Consider the following 19,880-nt stretch of genomic DNA (forward strand, 5'->3'; position numbering starts at 1 on the left):
CCACATGTGTTTTTCACATTAATATTCCCATTTTAAAAAATGCCACATTTAATTATTCCACTCTATGCTAACTCTTCAATAACTATCTTTGCTGTGCCTTTTGTAAATTAATGTCTAGTAATACATACTGACTGTGGTGTCCAAAGTACAAACAACAAAAAAATTGTCAACATTCATCAACAACATATTTTCAGGTTAAATTAAGTTACATATATTTACTTAGTTTGTAGACATGAAGTATAAAACCAAGATATTTCTGTTTATGAATATTTCCATATAAAATACAGCTCATGTATATTTTCATTCACTGTTAACTAATACACACATTGAACTATTTTCCATGGAATGCCTATTAAAATCTACCATGGAATAAATGAAACCTTCAACTAAAGTGCATTGAATTATTAAACAAAACCTACTATTTTGCTATATTAAATACAGTGCTGGCTTTCATTTCCATATCCTTTCTTCATCTTCAGGCAACATTTTGTTTGCACTGGAAAGGCTCCACATACCCAAACCCCTCCCTTCCACAAGCCCACCATTGTACTCTTTACAAATGTTGAAAATTATGAATGGTTCTTTAAACCAAAAGGGGGAGGGGGATATCGCAAAATCGGAGGGTAACGCTGGTTGGCCAGTCTTCACATTTTCTAAGATCAGATCCACCATTAACTAGATTAAAAGAAAGGAGGACACATTTTTTTCCTTTTAGTAGAAAGGAGAAGAGCATGTTATTCTCACTCTGGACTCTCCCACTTCTTAATCATTTTCCAACTGTCCTGCGTCCCACCCCTTTGTCCTCTTCTCCGTACAGCTCCATTCCACATACATTGCAACTCATACTAATCAACCCACCAGAAACATTACCAGATGGGGGGCTCCTTCTAGGCTGGAAAGACCCTCATTTCCCCCTTCCCGCTCCCCTCCCTCATTCAGTCCCTTGTCTTTCCCCAGCGCTCAGCCAATTGCAAACAAGAAACCAGAAAGCCACCAAACATGAAATCGCAGGCAAAGGTGCTGCGCATGGAGAGATCGCTCAGGGAAGTGCTAATAAGAATATTACCCCCGCAGTTTTCCTAAGTACCCCTCCCCTCCTCGCTGGTGAGTCACCCTCGCCAAGGGCTCGAGCCAGCTTGCAGGGAGAGCAGAGTTTGCACGAACGACCCCTAAGAATAATACTGGTGGCTTCGCATCACGGGGGAAGGGTGGGGGGCGTGGGCATTATAATGGCATGTTTCCCTCCTTCCTGGAATCCCCTCGGCGATTGCCCCCGCCCCGAGAGAGCGTGCGTCTTCTCCTCCCGCAGCTGTTTGTGCTCGCTCGCTGCTTGCCGAAGAGACAGAGTTGGCCGCAGCAAAGCGAGGCCGGGCGTTATTTGCGAGTGGGCGTGTGCTCGGGGGAAGGGCCGAGCCGCCGGCCGCAGCCTGGAACAGGGGCTGAGAGGGAACACGCGCTCGGGGCCAGCGCCCATCAAACTCCCGATCTCCCTCTTTCTAGTCCCCAGCCCTCTTCAACTTGTCCCTGTGTGCTGTGCGCAGCCCGCCTCTGCCTCCTCCCCCGGCCTGTCCCTCACCCAATCTCTCCGCCTCCTCCGGTGAGTGTGTGTGTGTGAGAGCCGCCGAGCTACGGCCGCTATCTAATTGAGGAGCTGGGATTCCTCACGTGAGAAGTTGATTTGTAGTTTGAACACGTGGCTCATTCAAAAAGCCGGAATATTCAAGTAATTTTCTTCCTCCCCCCTCTTGGTTTTTTTTTTTAATTGAGAGGCGGCGCCTCCATGCACGTAGTGTGACATTTTCGTAGCCCGCCTGCTGTCGCCGTTGCCAAACGGGCTTGGGGGCAAGACAAAAAAAGTAGTTTATCTCCCCCTCCTCCTCCTTTCTCAGCCCGCCATCCTAGTCCCCACGCTGGGTGTTTCCCCCTGGCCTCCCCTCCGCGCCCGGCTCACGCAGCATTCACTCCGGATTCCGATTTGGAGACAGTTTTTTTTTTTTTTACCCCGGGAGAGAGCAAGCAAGGGAGGGTGGGAGGGACTCAGGCTGCAGATCTGATTTTTTTTCCACCTCGCTCTCTCTCGCTCGCTCTCCTCCATCGCATTTTATTTTCTCCCCCCCCTCCCCTCCTCACCTTATTTTTGCAAGCCCGGGCTGTAATTTGTTGCGCGTGTGTGGATTGTGGGTGTTTTTTTTTTAAACGAGCAAGACCATGAACAAGCTGTACATCGGCAACCTCGGCGAGAGCGTGAGCCCGCTGGACCTGGAAAGTCTCTTTAAGGAGTCCAAGATCCCCTTCACGGGCCAGTTTCTGGTGAAGACGGGATACGCGTTCGTCGACTGCCCCGATGATAACTGGGCTATGAAGGCCATCGAGGCACTTTCAGGTGAGTCTCTTCAGGAACCCCCCCCCCATCTCATTGCCCCCCGGCAGCTCCTCTTCCCTCACCCACAGAACCCCCCTTATCTCGCCGCTTCCACGCCGGGGAGACCCCGCAATCTGTCCCTGCCTTGCCAAGGGGGTGGGGGCGAGGTGGGTGCGCTGGGGGCTGCAAGGCAGGAGCTGGGGGGGGCTGCGGCCCCCGGGCACGGCGGCAGGTAGCGGGCACGCCGGGGTGTGACATCCCGCTGCTTTCTGGCCTCCGCAGCTCGGGGCTTGCGTTGCAGCCGGGGGGCCATAGGAGGGGGCCGGGGTGCGCTAGGCTGGCTCTGGCGGCGCGGGAGGTGGCCAAGGCGGCGTTTTCCCCCCCATCGCTTCCAAGAGGCCGGGGCAGAGGCACCAGCCTGGGCCCAGACACCTACCACGCCGGGGCTCCCATAGTCCTTCCCCCGCCCCGACGGACAATCCTGGCTTCCCTGCGAGCGCCCGGGGACGCGGGGGACTTTGCAGCAAGGGGAGGCCGGGCCGTGCAATGGTTTCGGGGGGCCACGCCAAGGTTAGGGTGCGGAGGGGAAACAGCCCTTCTTCCGGCATAGTGCGCAGGGGCGGCGGGCGAGCCCTGCTCTGTGCACACAGCGCGCACCCATAGGCGCTCCCTGCCCAGCGTGTCGCCCCGGCAGCCGGGCTGCGGGCTTGGCAGAAGCCGCCTTCTGGGTGCACTTGGAAGGAGTTGGCTGGCGAAGCTCCCGGCCCCACGCGGGGTGTTGCACGGAGCCGACGCATGCTCCAGCCTTCCCTGCAGCACTGGAGAGTAACCCAAACTCGGGAGAGTAAAGGCCCCCACCCCGGGGTGAGGAGCTGGCAGGGCTCGGCGCTGGAGGGCTGCATTCCTTCGGGATTATTTATTTCGCTTTCCCTTTGCCTGCCTCTCCCGCACCCCCCGTCACTTGCAGCAGCCAGGCCGCCTCTCTGTCTCTACATCCTGTTTTTGTGAAAAAAGCAATGTAGCCTGCTTGACTCGGTTTGCAGAGGCTTGAGGAGGGGAAGCTCCTGGGGCTTTGAGGCCCCCTCTAAAATCCTGTCTTTTCATCCATCCCTCCTCCAGAAAATGCCATGAAGTTTAAATCGAGGCCTGTCGCCCTGTGGGACGCGTTGGAGGTAGCCGAGGGAGGGAGGGGTGCCCAGAATAGGCAAGTAGGGGAGACACAAGCGTTTTCACACAACCCTGAAGCATTCCCAGTGTCTTCTCTCTTTGAGCTCCAGGGCTTTGATCAGCTCATCCCAGCGAAATTTGTATCTGTATTACAGATCACTTCGAGAAAATGGGTCAAATACACGTAGAGGTACCTTTTAAAACAGCGTCTTTCACTTACCCTTTCGGCCAATTATTGTGCTAAAGGACGTATTAAAAGTGAAGTCTCTTGGCTTGTGGTTGCAATTTGCCACTATACTGTTGTTACACCAGTTATTAATAAATAAGCGAATGTGTTGCACTTTTAATTTCCTGTGCTGTTTTAAAACACCACATATTCAATTTGAGAAGAGGGGGGCAATGAGAGAGTCCTTCAAACACATTTAAAAACACTTTCCCCTAATTTTGTTTTTATTTTCAGGTAAAGTGGAACTGCATGGTAAACTCATAGAAGTTGAACATTCAGTCCCTAAAAGACAAAGGTAAATATTTTTTTTCTTGCCCTTGTCTGCTACAGCAAAATCAAAACAAAATGCTTAAGTTATGTTTGTTTCCTTGTGGATAAATGAACTACTTTATTAAATTAGAAAACCACTATTGATATCAGAAATAAATCCAGAATAATCTCTTTATATTTTTAACATATTAGTCTGCAGCCTATAGAAGCCAACCTCTTCATGGAGGAAGCAGGTTGTGATTGAAAGACTAATAATTATTACCAATGATAAATTCCTGAGAAGTGTTAAATTTTGTACATTTGCAGGAAGTGAAATGGGATGTTTTGAGCTGTGTAACAGGCAAGCACGTGAGCTTTGAACAAAGCATCTTGCAAATATACTTGTATAGATATAGTTTTTTGATCCTGCCATGCTGGAGGCTGCAGCATTTTATAGTTAAGTAGTGTAAGTTTCGTCTAGATTTAAGGAGGAATTTTCTTTACTGTTTTGATCTGGCATGTACAGACATATGAGGGAATGCTGATTTCTTTTTAGTAAAGGCATGATTTATGCACCCTTTTTTAATGTATGTGTAATTTTTGAAAAGTGAGTACTTCAGGGCTCAGTAGCATGTAGGTTGTGGGCCTGATATAAAGAACCAACACTCAGATTCTTGCAGCAAAGCAGATTAATAATTATTTACGGACTGTAGTGTTGTGTTCTCCTTCTCTCCGCCCCCCCCCCCCCAAGAAATATTTAGATTATAGTGTGCTCTAAGTTTTCTAGAGAGTATTAACAAAATAGATTAAACTTTGCATTTACTTGTCCCTACTCTTCATTATACAAACAGCCATACTTCCTAGATAAAATAACTTTATTTAAAAAGTGCTCCTAACACATCCGTTATACTTTTACGAAAGTATAAATTTCTAAAACAGTTTTTTAAAAATGTGTGTATAAATACTAGTGGCTTTATTGTTGAGATTCTGATTGTGGGATTCATCTTTATTTAGCAGTGAAGGGAAGCTTCACTTAAGAATGTATGGTTGTTGGGTTTTTAGTTGGTTTAATGCTAGTAGGAAAATCTTTAAATGTGTGTTTATGTTGTCTGGTTAGTTTTGTTTGATCATTTTTTAATGTAGTATTATATGCAATGTTATGCAATTTGAATGTGTCAACAGCAAGTTACAGTAGCATATTTTTAGCTTTTTGAATGTATAATTTTAGTTAAGTACTTTCTTGTATACTTAAAAGGTTATTGGGGCTAACAGAAGAAAATGCAATGGCAAATGCAGGAATTCATCAGTCTCAAAAGTACATTCTAGTTTTTGTAATATATGCCAACATTGCAATTAAGTTGTAAACAGAAATTTATTAATCTGAAATACATAGAGTACACTGATACATACACTATATTAAAAAATGATTTTATGATCACAGATGTAGCTTAAAAAACTTTCTGTACCATTTTTTTATGTGTTTAAATGCATATTTCCCTGATATTAATAGAATTCAGCTGCAAATATAAAAAAACATTGTTCTTTGTGTTGGGGTTAGGCATGTTTTCATATTTGTGAACTAGCACTCTCTCTTCTAAAACTCATTTTTTTTTTTTTGGTATGTAATTCTGTAAATTGTCAGAAACAACGTATAATACTGAGACTGAACTTAAGGTTCCAAAATATGTTGCAGAGGTACAGGTACACTCCTATTTTTATATTTATGAATATTTAGTTACCAAAAATTTCCCACTGCAATTAATGTTCGTTAAACATCATACAAACATGCTGTGTCTGGTCAGAGTATCTCTGAATTTTTTTCATAGAAAATTTGATTGCATTTCTCATAATTGTAAATAGATTTCTGCAGGTGAGAATTTTTATTTTCAAGTAAGTCAGTAACATTCATACAAAAGTAGTTTTCTTTCCTTTCAAAGCTGTGTAGTACTTCCTTTGCACCAGCTCAACAAGTTTGTTCCCCGCCCCCCCCACCATCCTTCAGTGGATCTTTCTAAGTATTGTCTACTTGTTGTGTTTCCAGAGTTACTAGATGACTTTAAAAAGTTAAGTCTTAAATGTTGAGCTACATCAGTAATTTAGGGGAAAGGAAAGTTATTTACATGTGTTCAAAAGTATGGATGTAAAAGAGAGATTTTTAAAAAGCCTATATATCTATATGTGGTAAATATGGCAGATATAGTTACAATGAGGCAGTGTAGTCACAATTCTGTGGAGAATCCTGTGTAGGGGTGTTCAAAAGACCTATCCAGTTTGTTAGTAGGTTGAAAGTGTAGGGTTAGTTTTCTGTGGAGCCCAACTTCTACCATTGTGGGGCATTTGGTTAAATAGATGTTACAGTAAAGAAAATTATGTGAGCTATAGGTCATATCCTTTTAGCATACATAGCTATACAGTATGATAAAATTATTTCTGCATAAGAATAACAGCAAAAGTTGTTTGTAATGCATTTACATTGTTCAGTGTATACTGATGTATTGACCTCTATCACTATGTAGTGGCCGAGTGGGAAGTTTGTACTTAATTTTTTAAAATATGCATTTTTGCATTTGTCTACATTTTCCTCCCCACCTTCTGGGGTTGGAGAGACTGTGAAAAAAGGGTGAAGATAGGGAGCTGGTAATGCATAACCTAATCATGGAAAGGAAGGTCAAGAGATGGTGTCAGTTAGGGTTGTCATAATATTGTGTTGAGTCCAGAAGGCTAGTCATTGTGAAGTGTGATTTGTTATTCCAAGTGAAATTCTTAGACTTAGTAGTCACTGTGTTTCAACCTTTGTTGTACATTCCATTCTGAAGTGAGCACACCCACATTTGCAAAAGTTACTTTTATACCTGCTGTGAAAGGCAGGCTGGGAATATGGTACTGTAGAGTGCCTATTGGAGCGTTAAGACAGATCATGGTTACATTCCAACTGTAGGTAGTGTGTGCGGTGAGCTGGTAAAGGTTTACTTGCAAGAAGAGTGGAGATTTTTGTGTGTGAGGTGTCTACTGTTGAATAAGCCAAAAGTTGATCTCTGTTTTACTACTGAAATCTCAAGGGAATGTGAAAGGGCAATGTGGAATTTTTGCATTCAGACCTTATGAATCATGGAAGACTGTTGCAGTACTTCATAGAACTTTAGGTCACTTCATTCAAAACTTGGAGAAGGCATTGTAACAATTTTGAGTGCTAGTCCTGCTTCCCAAGAGAATGCAAAGCATTGTGAATTCTGATAATCACCTCACATTAATTTGGTGTTGAGCAGCAAAAATGCAGCAAGATTGATATACATGTACACTTACGTTGGAGCCCTGCAGTGACCCCCTTTCTGTGATTCAAAAGCAGCTGGTATCTAGTGGGGCAATGTACATGCTGCAATCTGATTATTCAGATAGCACTGATGTCACTGGTGTGATGTTCAGATTCATGGCAGGGGGAGGGTAGGAAGCTGACACTAGCCACTTGAGGACTGAACATTGAGTCAGTCCTTTAAAATTTCTGAGAACATTCTTAAATCCCTGTAAAATGTGTTGATCTTACTTTACTTAAAATTGTTTTGTTTTTTTTTGCTTGCTGTGACTTCCTTTTTAGAAGCTTAAAACGCTTAGTTTACACTTCCAACTCAGATGATATGATACTAGTGAGGCATTTTCATAGCTTGGAGGTTAGATACTGTTCCTAACAGTTTGTTTTGTTTTTAAAAACAAATTAATTATCTTTTCTTTTCTTTTTTAATTTTTTGGTATTGGGAGAGAACTGATGAGGTACAAAAGGTAGATCACATTGCATTTTAATCAGTCATTTTGACCACTTGTTACAGGAAATCTAAATACGTTTCTAATTATACTTCATCTAAAGTCCCAATATGAAGTTTGGTTTGAAAAGAAATATACTTTTTTAATATAATTGCTTAGTGAGATGCATATAAGCTTCTGTCAATTGTGGATTAAAATTTGTATAGTTTTAACATGGATGTGGTAGGTGTGTTGGGAGGGAGGGAATGAATGATTTATGTTTCAAATGCTAATGGGTGATTGAGCTGTATGTGGTTATTATTTGTGAAGTGATCACATTTTTAAGTTAGGGAACAGAATACTTATGGATTTTGAGAGAGCATGTGAATATAAGGCAGGGTATGATCACCATGCTAATGTCACATGGTGTTAGTACACTACATAAAATAGCAAAATACAGAACATTATTTTTATGGACATATTCATGATCTGTTAGGCACAGTGTCGTGTTAGGTGGAGCAGATGTAGCTGAATCTCACTCATTTTGAGCTATGATAGATAATCTGTTGGAAGAATTAAGACTCAAAATTCTGCTTAACAACTCTGGTTCTTTGTGTATCATCTACATTTGTTTTTGCAGATATGAACAGTAGTGTGTTTTTTTAAGGGAATCTAATTATTAATAGTAGAAAACACAAATTTGGTCAGTTGTGGCTCTTAAACTTGTAGTATGTAGCTATAGTGAATAGAGATTATATACCCAGGTTGTGGAGAATTATATTGCGAGGAGCTACAGAAATGCAGTTTCCTACAATAATAAGATGAAAGAACCCCTTTTGTAGCAGTCTCTTAAAGTGGGGTGAAGTATAAAAAGCACATGGCTCTTAAAGTTAAGCTTTAAAGGGTTTTTTCTCTCTAAGCGGCATATAGACTCATTACTCTGAAGGCATGCTAAATGTCAATCGTTTTAAGTGAAGCATAATTGAAGGACTGTAAAACATGGTCAGGGCGTGGTTAATCAGACTTTTTCTATTTCATAATTAAAACCCTTGAAAACTACTGCAGTGAGTTCTACATGGGGGTACATTTTAGATGTTCCAGAAGCTGAAATTATTGCAGAATATTAGTGCTTGCATAGAGAGCAAGTTATTTCAGCACTACAGTCTTTCCTCAATTCCAATTAAACTCCACCCAGAAACTAGGTGGTTTGTTGTGACCTATAAATCCTTAAATTATTCGGGACTAAACTACCCAAGAAATTACTTCTCTTTTTGTGATACCTCTCCTGGTTGCAATCAGTGATGCTAATGTACCTGCAGTTTAGAAGATGAAGGGTGCCTGGTGGCAGAATATTTTCTGTGGCAGATCCTCAACTGTGGAAGTTGCTCCCCTCCCTGGCTCAAAGATTACTTCATTTTCTTTTTGGCCTTTTGCAAGGCATTGTGTGGAGATAAAGAGATATCAGAGGTCGTGTCATGGTTTGCAATTTGGGCAAATATGACATGTTGGGTGTAGAAGATTATTGGGGTGTATACACTGCAGTAAACACTTCTGGGTGGCCCAGGTTGGCTGGCCGTGTCAGATAAATCAGGCTCATACGTATGTAAAATTGCAGTATAGACGCTTGGGCTCAGGCTGTAGCCTATGCTCTGGGACAGTCCCTCTTGTAGATCCCAGAGCAAGGGAGGACTGTCCCAGAGTCCAGCATGCAGCCTGAAATAAGATGTTGACATCACAGTCTTACAACCTTGCAAACCAGGCCTTATGAGCCCAAGTCAGCTGACATGGGCTAGCCATGAATATTCAGTTGCAGTGTAGATGTATCTTTGGTATGTTTTATATACTTAAAACTTTGTTATGTAAGAATACTTAGACTGAGAATTAGCCATTCTAAAAAAGGTAAATAAATGAAAATTGAAACTGGCTACAAAATATTTGATATTATGAAGCAGAAATAAGGACATTGCTTTTCATTTTTTTCTGATAATAAGACCTAGGAATATTTGAATGCATGACAAATATTTATAAAAAGTTTACATTTCTATAATACTTCCTCAAAAACCCTCAAGGTACTCTCAGTTTTATGGTTTCTTAATTTCTATATGCATAAAAATCTATTCATGTTTCTGAGTCAGTTAATTGTCTACCACTTTATGCAGATTTGACAGTTAACTGTTGTTGAAAACTGGTATACAAATGTGACTTTTGTTCCTGCCTCATTGCTGAAGGAATGAATTTTTTTTAGAAAACTGGCCTTGTCAAGTGGAATATTTAGGAATTATGTTTATACTTGAGCCTCACGGGTCTCTTTGTGTATCTTGCCAGTTGTCAAGCATATGTATTTGTCTTGCCTTCTGTTCTGTGGTTGTTTCTGTTTGTGAACCTTCCTCTTCCTATCTGAATAGGGCAGAAGATTTCAAAGAGCTGCAGCATATAATAGAATTTAATATAGTCTTGCATTGAAGCTTATGCTGGAGATGGAGGTGATAGTAAGTAGTTCCATACTTACCTGTGTCTCTGACTTCCAATTCACCTGTTCACTGAGGCAACTGCTGTTTCCTTCTCTAAATTCATCTACTGAAATGACCAGTTTGGCTTCTAAATACTGCTTGGACAGTAAAACTTCTGTTTTACTTTTGGCAGGTTAAGACACTTGCCACAGCTTTTAAAATCCATTTAACCAGACTTTTTTTTCTTCAGTCCACTTAATTAGTTAGTCAAGATTTGAATCAGCTAACTAATAAACACAGGAAATCTTAATGTGTACTTACTTAAGGTGTTTGTGTTATGAATCTGTTACTGGAGGCTGCTAGAGATAACCTGCATTATGGGTTTTACACCTATTATGCTTTAGTGGCAAGTGAGTTATGTTCCTCTGTATAAGGGGATATTCATCATGTTTACAATAGAAAATTTATAGTATAAGCTAAAATAAGTTATATTTTTGTCACTTTGCTTAAGCTATTTCCCCTTCAAAATGGATGTGACAAAAATCTGAACTACTGAATGTAAGTTACCTTGTGTTCTGTGTAGTTTTTTTTTTAGGAATCTTCCATATTCCCCTTTGTTTGCATGCCTACTGGTTTTAAAGGTCACTTTTTCATTTTAGAGGGTATTAGTTGAGTAAAATCCCTCTAAAAATGGCCTTTTGTAAAGATATATATGGCTATATGAAATTGCTCAAAATAAGATGGTCTCTTCAAAATAAGTATTTGGTTCTAATACTTGTAATTGGACTTTGGGTGGAGAAGTAGATGTGTTAATGTATGCTCTTGTCAAATTATTATATATGTTACACAAAATATAATTCCTTTTTTATTAGAAACGGAAGTATTTCCACATTCAGACACATGAAAGAATTTAAATAAATGAGAACTTCAATTTCTCATTTAATATTTGTTTTGGTGTGAGATGTTTGTGATTACAGTATTTCAAAGCAATCAGACAATATGCAAAACAATGTTTCAGATAAAATGCCTTTTAATCGAGGTGACATCATAATAAACCACTTGCTATTATTTAAGTAGAAAATGGTTTAGTGTCTAAAGAATTTATCAAAATTTCCTTTCTTCAGTATTAGTACAATTGTAGTTGAATATTCACTTTTGAAAGATTAATTTTCATGCTCAGTTGAACTTGTGGAATGCTATTTTAATATCAGTAAGCCTACTTTGCGTCCAATACATATTTTCCCTCTGGAAATAGCTAATTTTTTATTGTTTATGAAAGTAACACCTATTTACCAATTATGTATGTGTAGGTAAAACTCAGAAGTGGTATTTGCTAATGGTGAATTCAGAGAATTCGTATACTGCATTACCGAGTTCGTCTACTGCATTGTCAAGTACAAACTGAAAGTCTGGTTATGGCAAACCTGCACTTATGGTGTTCCATGAGCAACAAGATTTCATTGTCATTTTATATCTACAAAACTTGGTTTTAGTTTTGTTCAGTTTAAATGTTCAGAAAGGCATTTATCTGAAATGTTCGCATAAATACTTTAAAGCTGAGTTTATTTCTTTGTAACAGTTCTGTATTTATGGTATCCAAAAGGAATTTTAATCTAGCAAGGCTAGAGGACCAGTTGAAGGAAAGTGTGAGATACACAAACACTATATAACAACTTTCTCATAATGAGATCTGATCTTGCAAACCTTTTTTTCCAGCTGTGTAGTCTTCATGTGACTTTGAAGGCTTTTAGAGGAGTATGAATTGTGTCCTATCTTGGGGACTATAACTGCACAAGAAACCCAGGAAAAGTAGCCAGAGTTTTAATTGTGTTTGGTCCCCACAGTTGCCTGCTTCTTTAGAAAAAATAAAAGTTTAAACTGTTGTGGACGTTTATTTTCAGGGTAGAGCTGTTTGCTTACAAATCTTTAGTGTTCATGCTTTGAATGTGTTTTGGATGTGAAAGCAACATGATGGTTTGCTCCTTGTGAACAAACATTTCTCTTTCTCTTCCTTTTAGAATTAAGAACTATTCCAAATTAACATTATTTACAAGAAAAGAATTTTTAGTCCGTTAACTGACTTTCCTTAGCTACTAAACTTAAAACATGCTGATATCAAATACTTTTGTAATTTATCCTTCATTTTTCAGGTGAGTATAGCTACTCACCTGAGTAAAGAATGTAAGTATAATTCTGGTGGAAACTGATGGTGGCTGTTGCAGCCCTGAAATAGCAGAAGGAAACTTAAAAAAAATCCCTTATCTTTTAGAATCATATTACTCACTTTGAAGTTGTCTTCCAAATGTCTAGTTGCTAATATCGCATGTACTGTCCACAGTCTGACTTCTTGCTGTATGTGTTGCTTTGCTGCTGTACAGTACAGAACACTTAAGCTTATGCCATCCTTCTCTTCCACTGAGTTGATTCAGATATCTTGACAATGACAGTACATACGCTGTGTGAGCTTGATTTAAAAAACAATATTCCAGCATGTGGAGAAAGCTCTTCAGTGTGTGGTCTTTTTGTTAGTGTAAATTTTGTTAGATTTTCTTAAAGCTTAACAAGTGAAAACAATTCAATATTAAAAGTATTTTGCAGCAATGCTAGTCTCTTAAAAATAAGATATTGTGTTTAAACCAGTTCATGTGACCTGCTTCACAGAAGTGATTTCTTAATGAATGTTAAGATATTTTCTCCAATTGTATAATTCAGTGACAAAGAGAAAATTTGCCATCCTTAATCAAACAAGATTCTGTTGAAGTCACCAGAAGCTTTTCTTGATTAAGGATCGTAGAATTTGGCCCTAAAAGAAACCATTTTATTTAGAATTTGCATTTGATTATATTTCATCATATATGTGCAGAAGTTCTTAACCTAGAATACTTGTAAGGGAACTAGTCATCTTTCTGCCAGGTTGGTACTTAAGTAAATATGTACCGATTTAGATTTTTATGCCCTATGAATTGCATGGTACCATAAACTAAGTATGTAATTGAATTGTCTGAATATTGGATAAAAGTTAAAACGAGGGGATCCAGAAGTGTAAGTCTGTATAGCAGAAAACAAAAGTTACAAATACTGACTTCATTATATGTCAAATCAGACAGATGGGAAATACAGCAAGCATTTTGGTTGCCTTTTTAATAAATCATGGCATTATTTTCTTAATTTATGTTTTGTCTACCAAACTGATAATTCTCTCAACTCCTGATGAGTTGAATCCCGCTTCTCAAAGAGTCAATAGCAGAGTGATATAAAGAGATCTCAAATTGTGAAGTCTCACTTTTACAAAACAAACATTTACTAGTATACTAAGTATTATTAAAGCAACAGTAATCTACAATTTTCTGAAATACAGAAGTATTACACAGTACAAGTGTGTATTACTGGTTCATTTACTCATCAAATACCCAAATTTGGTGATCCTCAGAAGTCTTTTTAGCCATTGATGGAAATTTGTAAAGTTCTGCTTTACTTCTCAATAATCTCATTTTAGATTGGCTATTTTGTGCTTGTTGGCATAAGTCTACCTGCCTTTAAAAAAAAAACAAAAACAAAACAAAACAAAACACAACCCCCAAACATTTTTGGTGGGTTTGACCAATATTCAGTTTGTCTAAATATCTATGTTGTGGTATTTGGCTACTGTGGTGCAGTGTTTATTTTGCTGTTGAAACATTCTGCAAACCTTGCATTAAGTACAGAAATGGAAAGTGCCCTCTAGTATAATTTGTGTGCACGCATGTGAGTCTGCAGTTAGAGTACCGCTAAAATTGAGCCATTGTCATCTGCATGGGACAGTATTACTAAGATACGCTTCAAACATAAAGCAGTTGAATAAGTAACAGCAAAGTGCTTGGCAAAATAATAATTATGGCAGCTGTTCTAGAACTAAGATTAGTATGTTGACCCTTTTAACTACATAGATATTGACTAGTAAAGGTAACTTTATGCATGTGGCTTAGTACAGAAATGTGTTTTTTATATACTCTATTTTTCTTTGACTTCCTCTCTGACCAGTATCTTTCTTGAACATTGTTTTTTGTTCCTGCTTCCCCATTACATCATTGTATATACACAGTTCATTTATTGCACATCTTAATACTGCTGCACACGTGGGATTAAATACAGTAATTTAGCATCAGGGATGCTACTTTTCAATGCATGATCAGTAGTAGAGGTCTGTTTTACTACCAGGACTACAGGCAAATTTCTGCTGTATACCAGTGCTATGTTTTGAGTAGAAGCTTTTCAAAATGGCTATTGAAATTAACATTAAGCTATTTTGACTTTCATTAGCTGTTGAGAGTTGCTTGAAATCATGTGCGGGGTCCTGTGTCAATGAGGATACTTGTTGACTAAAACTGACTTGGATCATTATAATTTTGGGTGAGACCTCAGGGAAGGTGGGCATGTAAGATGCTGTCCAAAATTTAATGATGCTTCAGCGCATAAAGTTCCTGCAATCCTGAAAATTTAGTGAGACACAAATGGCTTAGAATGGCGTCTAATTTTTTGAAGTCTGCTATGAGTGCCCTGTCATAGGCAATATTTAAACTTAAGGTAGATAAAGCTCTTCTGATGTATTTAGTTAAGGAGAATCTTGTCTAGTTCTAAAGGACTGATTAGAAGACCTGCCTATATCTTCCTTCTTTAACATCAGTTCTATACACTTTACTTACACTCTATAGATAACATGAATTCTGTTCTTTAAGCCACTTATTTTGAGATCACTTTCTCTGTATTGAGGTTGAAAACTATAGTTCTTATTACTGCTAATTTGATTGATTGATATTGCCTTGTCAGTACATGGTATGAGTAGGCATTCATTGTTTTGAAATACTGTAAATATAAATATTTAGTTATTTTTTATGATGCAAACTAATGTAAAAATTGGATAGTAACTCCTCGTAAATACCGATAGCCTCATGTCTGGATTTTGAATGTTATTAGATTCTAATATAGCATTCCTCATGATGATCTTGGGTAATCCTGTATTTTAGTGCTCTCTTGCCTTTTCATAGTTAATAGTTTGAAAAGGCACTTGATTTTATTTAGGTCCTAACTTTTTTGTATTAGGGTGAACAGCTGATTGTCAAGATTTTAAGTGTGTTGTATTTACATTATTGTGCAAATTTCTGTCTCATGAAAGATGAGTGGAATTGTATCTTGTGGTATGGAAAGTAAGCAGTTTATCATCTTTCTATGGAAATAACACATTTTGTTAATAATGGATCTACTGAAATTATAATGTGACAAGACTATATTGTGTTGTTGGAAATTATATCTTCTCTATGTGGTAGCTAAGATCAATTTCAGTGTTCCTTTGATGTTATCTTTGAGGGCAACACAGGTAGAAATGTATCATTCCTCTGAGTAGCGTAGTTGTCAGGATAGTAGAAACATACGGTAACTTTTGGTGTGGTTCTCTGATTGTACAGTAGAATGCATGTCCTAGGGTTATGCTGTACTGTAACATGAAAAATCCTTACTTTTTTACCAGTGCAGTATCTGTTCTTTTAAAAGTTATTTGTTATAATGTCTTCAAAACATTTGTTTTCAGGCAAGTAGAAAAAGAAATAGCTTGTTTGAAAGTTTATGGTTTGGAGCTTAAATTATCTTTGTCTAAGTAACTCTTTAAACTCCATGGTAACTTTTCCTAGTCTTGTGAAGCCAATGGATGAAAATCTTTACCTTGTAAAATAAAATTCACAGCTTTTGTGCGTTTAAAAAAAATACCACACTTATATAATTTGTATATATGTAATCTTACTGTAATATATAATGTTTTGGAGCGACATCTTAAATATTATGTAGAATGATGTACGACTAAAATATCAGAATTAAACTTTTGTGATAAGTTCAGCTTATTGCCAGTGGAATGGCATATGTTAGTGACACTTTCTGTAAGGCTTGATGTAGATTTTCAGTGAACATCTTTACAATGTCTGTGAGTTAGAATATTGTTTAAATCAGTGGCATAAACAAAGCTTATGAAAATGCAGCATAAAAAGTAGAGCACTAAGTTACAATAACTTTTGTCATATCTGAAAAATACTATTTCTAAAAATAGTTTTACATGCTTACTGAAGTAAGCTACCTTATGTATTACCTTAAAGAAATATATTTGGGGGACATGATTTAAACACAACTTTTGTGCCAGTGCAGTTAAAGCAGTAAGACACATCTTTCTTGCCACAGTGTAGGCACAGATAAGTGTTACTTCTTTTAGACTGATTAAATCTTATTCCCCTATAAGAAGGGGGAATAGTTAATATTGGTATAAATGCATCCATGCTAGGAGTTGTACTGGTATAAATTATTTAGGGAAAGCGTGTTGTGTCGGGGATTCCTCCTTGGCTTATATGCAATGTGCCTTAAGTGGGGCCAGATTTGGTCTACTAGTTGGATTGATAGCTTCCCTTTGTCAGCGACTGACATGATGAAGTGTGAAAACTTAAAAAAACAACAAATGCTCTAGCAACACCTTAAAGACTAACAATACATGTAGATGGAATCATGAGCTCGTGTGGATACAAATCACTTGTTCAGATACAAAGAAATGTGAAGGGAACACTCATCCATGTGCTGAGGGACGTCTAATACAAAAGGTTAACATTGATACCAGATATTGTGTTGGGGCCAGGCCTTATTGTATAAAGATTTTATACGTATTCCATATATTTAGAAGTGCAAAATTGTTAGATATTGGTCAACTTGCTGAAGAAGAGAGTGTATTCTCTATTTTTAAGATGATAGGGAGTTTATTTCCAATCTGAAAGCTCTTGTTCTTTTGCCCCTTTTTGTAGGAAAAAGGAGGCAATTTTTTTTAAATCATACTCTTTAAGTAATAGAGGGATTATAGATATGGAACTAATTCCAATAGAATGTTGTTAATCTGCCCTTCCCATAATTCAAACACAATCCAGGTGAGGTTTCTAACCAGAAAAAACATTTAATGGGCATTTAAGGTAAAAATGACACTGTTGTTTTAAAAACTTGTAGGTAGTTTTTTGATAAGCAATCCTTAACTATTTACTATTTAAAACTTAGTCTAGAGAATTATTATTTTTGCTTAATTTTATATGCTCCTTTTGAAAGTATTCTGTAGTTGGGAGGTAGCAAAGAGACATGATTTAAGTTAATTTAAAAATAGATTTCAGTTTGGTGATACAATTGAATTTGGCCCTATAAGCTGTTGCTATTTCCTCTTACAGCTATTTAGCAAATTATTGTAGAAATACTAACATCTACAGAACAATTATTAAAGCATTATCAACTAATAACTAAAGTTGCCAAAATATATGAACCATTTATGATGCATTGGCTTGTCTTAATATTATTTGCTTACTGAATTTTGTAAAGTAGCAAATAAAATAGTTCTCTTACTGGTTAGTGTGAATTCGTAATTTTCTGCTGTGCTGAATAGTTTGAATGCAAATAAATCTCTGGGTAAAACTTGTTTTAAAAAACTCAAACTTGATAATGGGAATCTTCCTGTTAAGTTTACTAGGCAATCTCTTCTGTTTTGCAGGAGAAGTGAAGTATAAATTTACTTAGACTTGTTCCTGTATAGTGTCCTAGATCTAACAGTAGTCTACATCATTGTTTATTTTTTCTTCTTGGAAAGTTAGAGAGTATGGGTGAGAAGGACAGGGGGATATTTAACTACTACCAAATATAGCTTAGACAGTTAATCTCTTCTAGAAAGAAAATATTGTATAGAAATATTAAACTGTGACTTCTGTACAAATGTGTAACCATTAAATCATTGTCCAAATATAGTATATTTTAAAATGCACCACTAGCATAAATTAGTATGAAGTTACTCTTGTAGTTAGAGGGAGGTTTTTTATTTAAAAAATAATGTGTGTAAGGTGTATCCATACAACTACACTTCCACAGCTTGTCTCCATTGGTCAAAACTTTCAGTTGCCAGAGGTGATTAGATATGGATAGAACCTAAAATAGTCATTATTCATGTGACAGTACTTTAAATACAGTGTTTGAAGAACTAAGTGCTCTTATACATTCAGTTTTTTTTGTGGGTAATACTTCCGTGTTTAAAAACAATACTTCCAAGCATTAAAAGTGTTCAGATTTTTATCATCTAGTCAAAGAAAGTAATCTGAATCGGGGGCTTCCTAATCAAATTAGAACTTTTCTCCTGTATCAGAGGTAAAAATAGCATTAATTGCACGTTTTCCAAATTGCCATTGTAAACACAGTACTCTCACAAATGTGAATTTCAACTTACAGTTAAGCTTTCCTGAATGTTCACCAACTTCTGTTATAACACTAAGATTTGTTTATCTTATGTGTTTTCCCACACTCTGTATAGTCAAGTAGAGTCCTCTGGTCTTCCATCATGGGGCTCATTCCAGTATCAGGGTCTTATTTTTCCCTCTTTGTTACTGTCCATCATATAGCAAGATGTGAGAGATTTTTTTTTTCTTCTGGAAAAGGAAAACAAGCGTGTAGAACAGTAATACTCAAACTGCAATGGTTCTGTAACCAAATTAGTTATCAGCATTACTAAAAGAACCTCAGTAGTATGAATTCATTCTCTCATTTACTGAAGTATTATATATTCATATTTAAACAGCATGATGTAATCAAATATTATTTTATTAATTATGATTGGTTAATGTACTAAAAGCATCCTCGTCAGTTAATAATTAAATCAGTGTTTTAATGTCATGTGATGCAAAGAATTGCAGCCCCACACACATTGAGAGGTGGCTTGTGGCTCCCAAGTTTCAGTCAGACTATCACTGATGTATAAAAACAAACCTCCAACTACGGAACAATTGTGTGTGTGGGGGGAGGGGGCGCGTTTTGGGACAAGTGTGCTACTTTATATAGACCTGTTTATTTCAAGGTCTAACTCTAAAAGTTTGAATCAAATTTGTATTAGCAAAGGAGATAGATCAGGATAACTTTACTTGCTAACTTTATGCTGTGGAACCTGAAGAACAGATCAGCAGAGTGTAATCAATTTTCATGATTTTACTCTAAGACTCACAGTACTGTTTTTTTCAAAGCCTTGGATACTGGCATCCTGTGGCTTGTGTGAATTTAAGATTCCATTGAAAAAAGTTTCTAGCCCTTAAAATTGTGGAGAGAACCTTGAAAATGTAACCTTAAGGGTTAAAAAACAAGAAGGCAAATGTATTTAAGCTCATCTCATGACTTTTGAATATATCTGGTAATACTTAGAAGAGAAGCACTCACTGATGGTTCAGCAGTCTTCGGGGCAGTTCAGTGACTCATCCTTCCTGGGTTAACTCTACATCATCTCTCCTTCTCCTCCTCCCTCTTTTTTTTTTTTTTGCCAGTTTTTACCACTATTGTCAATGAGTTAGATCAATGCATGCTTACTTCAACGAGGAGCTACTAGACATAGTCAAAACATCTATTTCATAAATATTCCCAGAAGTTATGGCATGTGTGCTGCCCTTTAGCTAGAAGCTGAATGTGAAGTAACTGTTAGACTTTTAAAATTACAGGCATTAGTGCGTGTATTTGCCCACAAATTGCTTTAATATATGCTTAGATGACTCTTCTTTTTCCCTCTTGTAGTGTAAAAAGAATAGAACTTGCTAGTGAATATTGTAAATGCCTCCAAACTGGCTACTGTTTCCAGTAGAGACTCTATATACACAAGTTTCAGCTTGGACCTGTTTTTTAT

At 37.8% G+C, this 19,880-nt stretch overlaps 1 protein-coding gene across 1 annotated transcript in view; it reads left to right on the forward strand.

Annotated features, from left to right (window-relative positions):
* Nucleotides 1-1,293: 1,293 nt before the first annotated feature.
* The window catches only part of IGF2BP3 (insulin like growth factor 2 mRNA binding protein 3), a 177,346-nt gene continuing 158,759 nt past the window's right edge, over nucleotides 1,294-19,880 (forward strand). Inside the window, exons 1-3 of the mRNA XM_075922211.1 lie at nucleotides 1,294-1,597; nucleotides 2,206-2,383; nucleotides 3,990-4,050. Of these exons, the coding sequence (XP_075778326.1) occupies nucleotides 2,209-2,383; nucleotides 3,990-4,050 (236 nt within the window). The 5' untranslated portion in view covers nucleotides 1,294-1,597; nucleotides 2,206-2,208. The remainder of the gene's footprint in view (nucleotides 1,598-2,205; nucleotides 2,384-3,989; nucleotides 4,051-19,880) is intronic.

Source organism: Pelodiscus sinensis, chromosome 2 (assembly GCF_049634645.1).
Source record: "Pelodiscus sinensis isolate JC-2024 chromosome 2, ASM4963464v1, whole genome shotgun sequence".
NCBI classification, from domain to species: Eukaryota; Metazoa; Chordata; order Testudines; family Trionychidae; genus Pelodiscus; species Pelodiscus sinensis.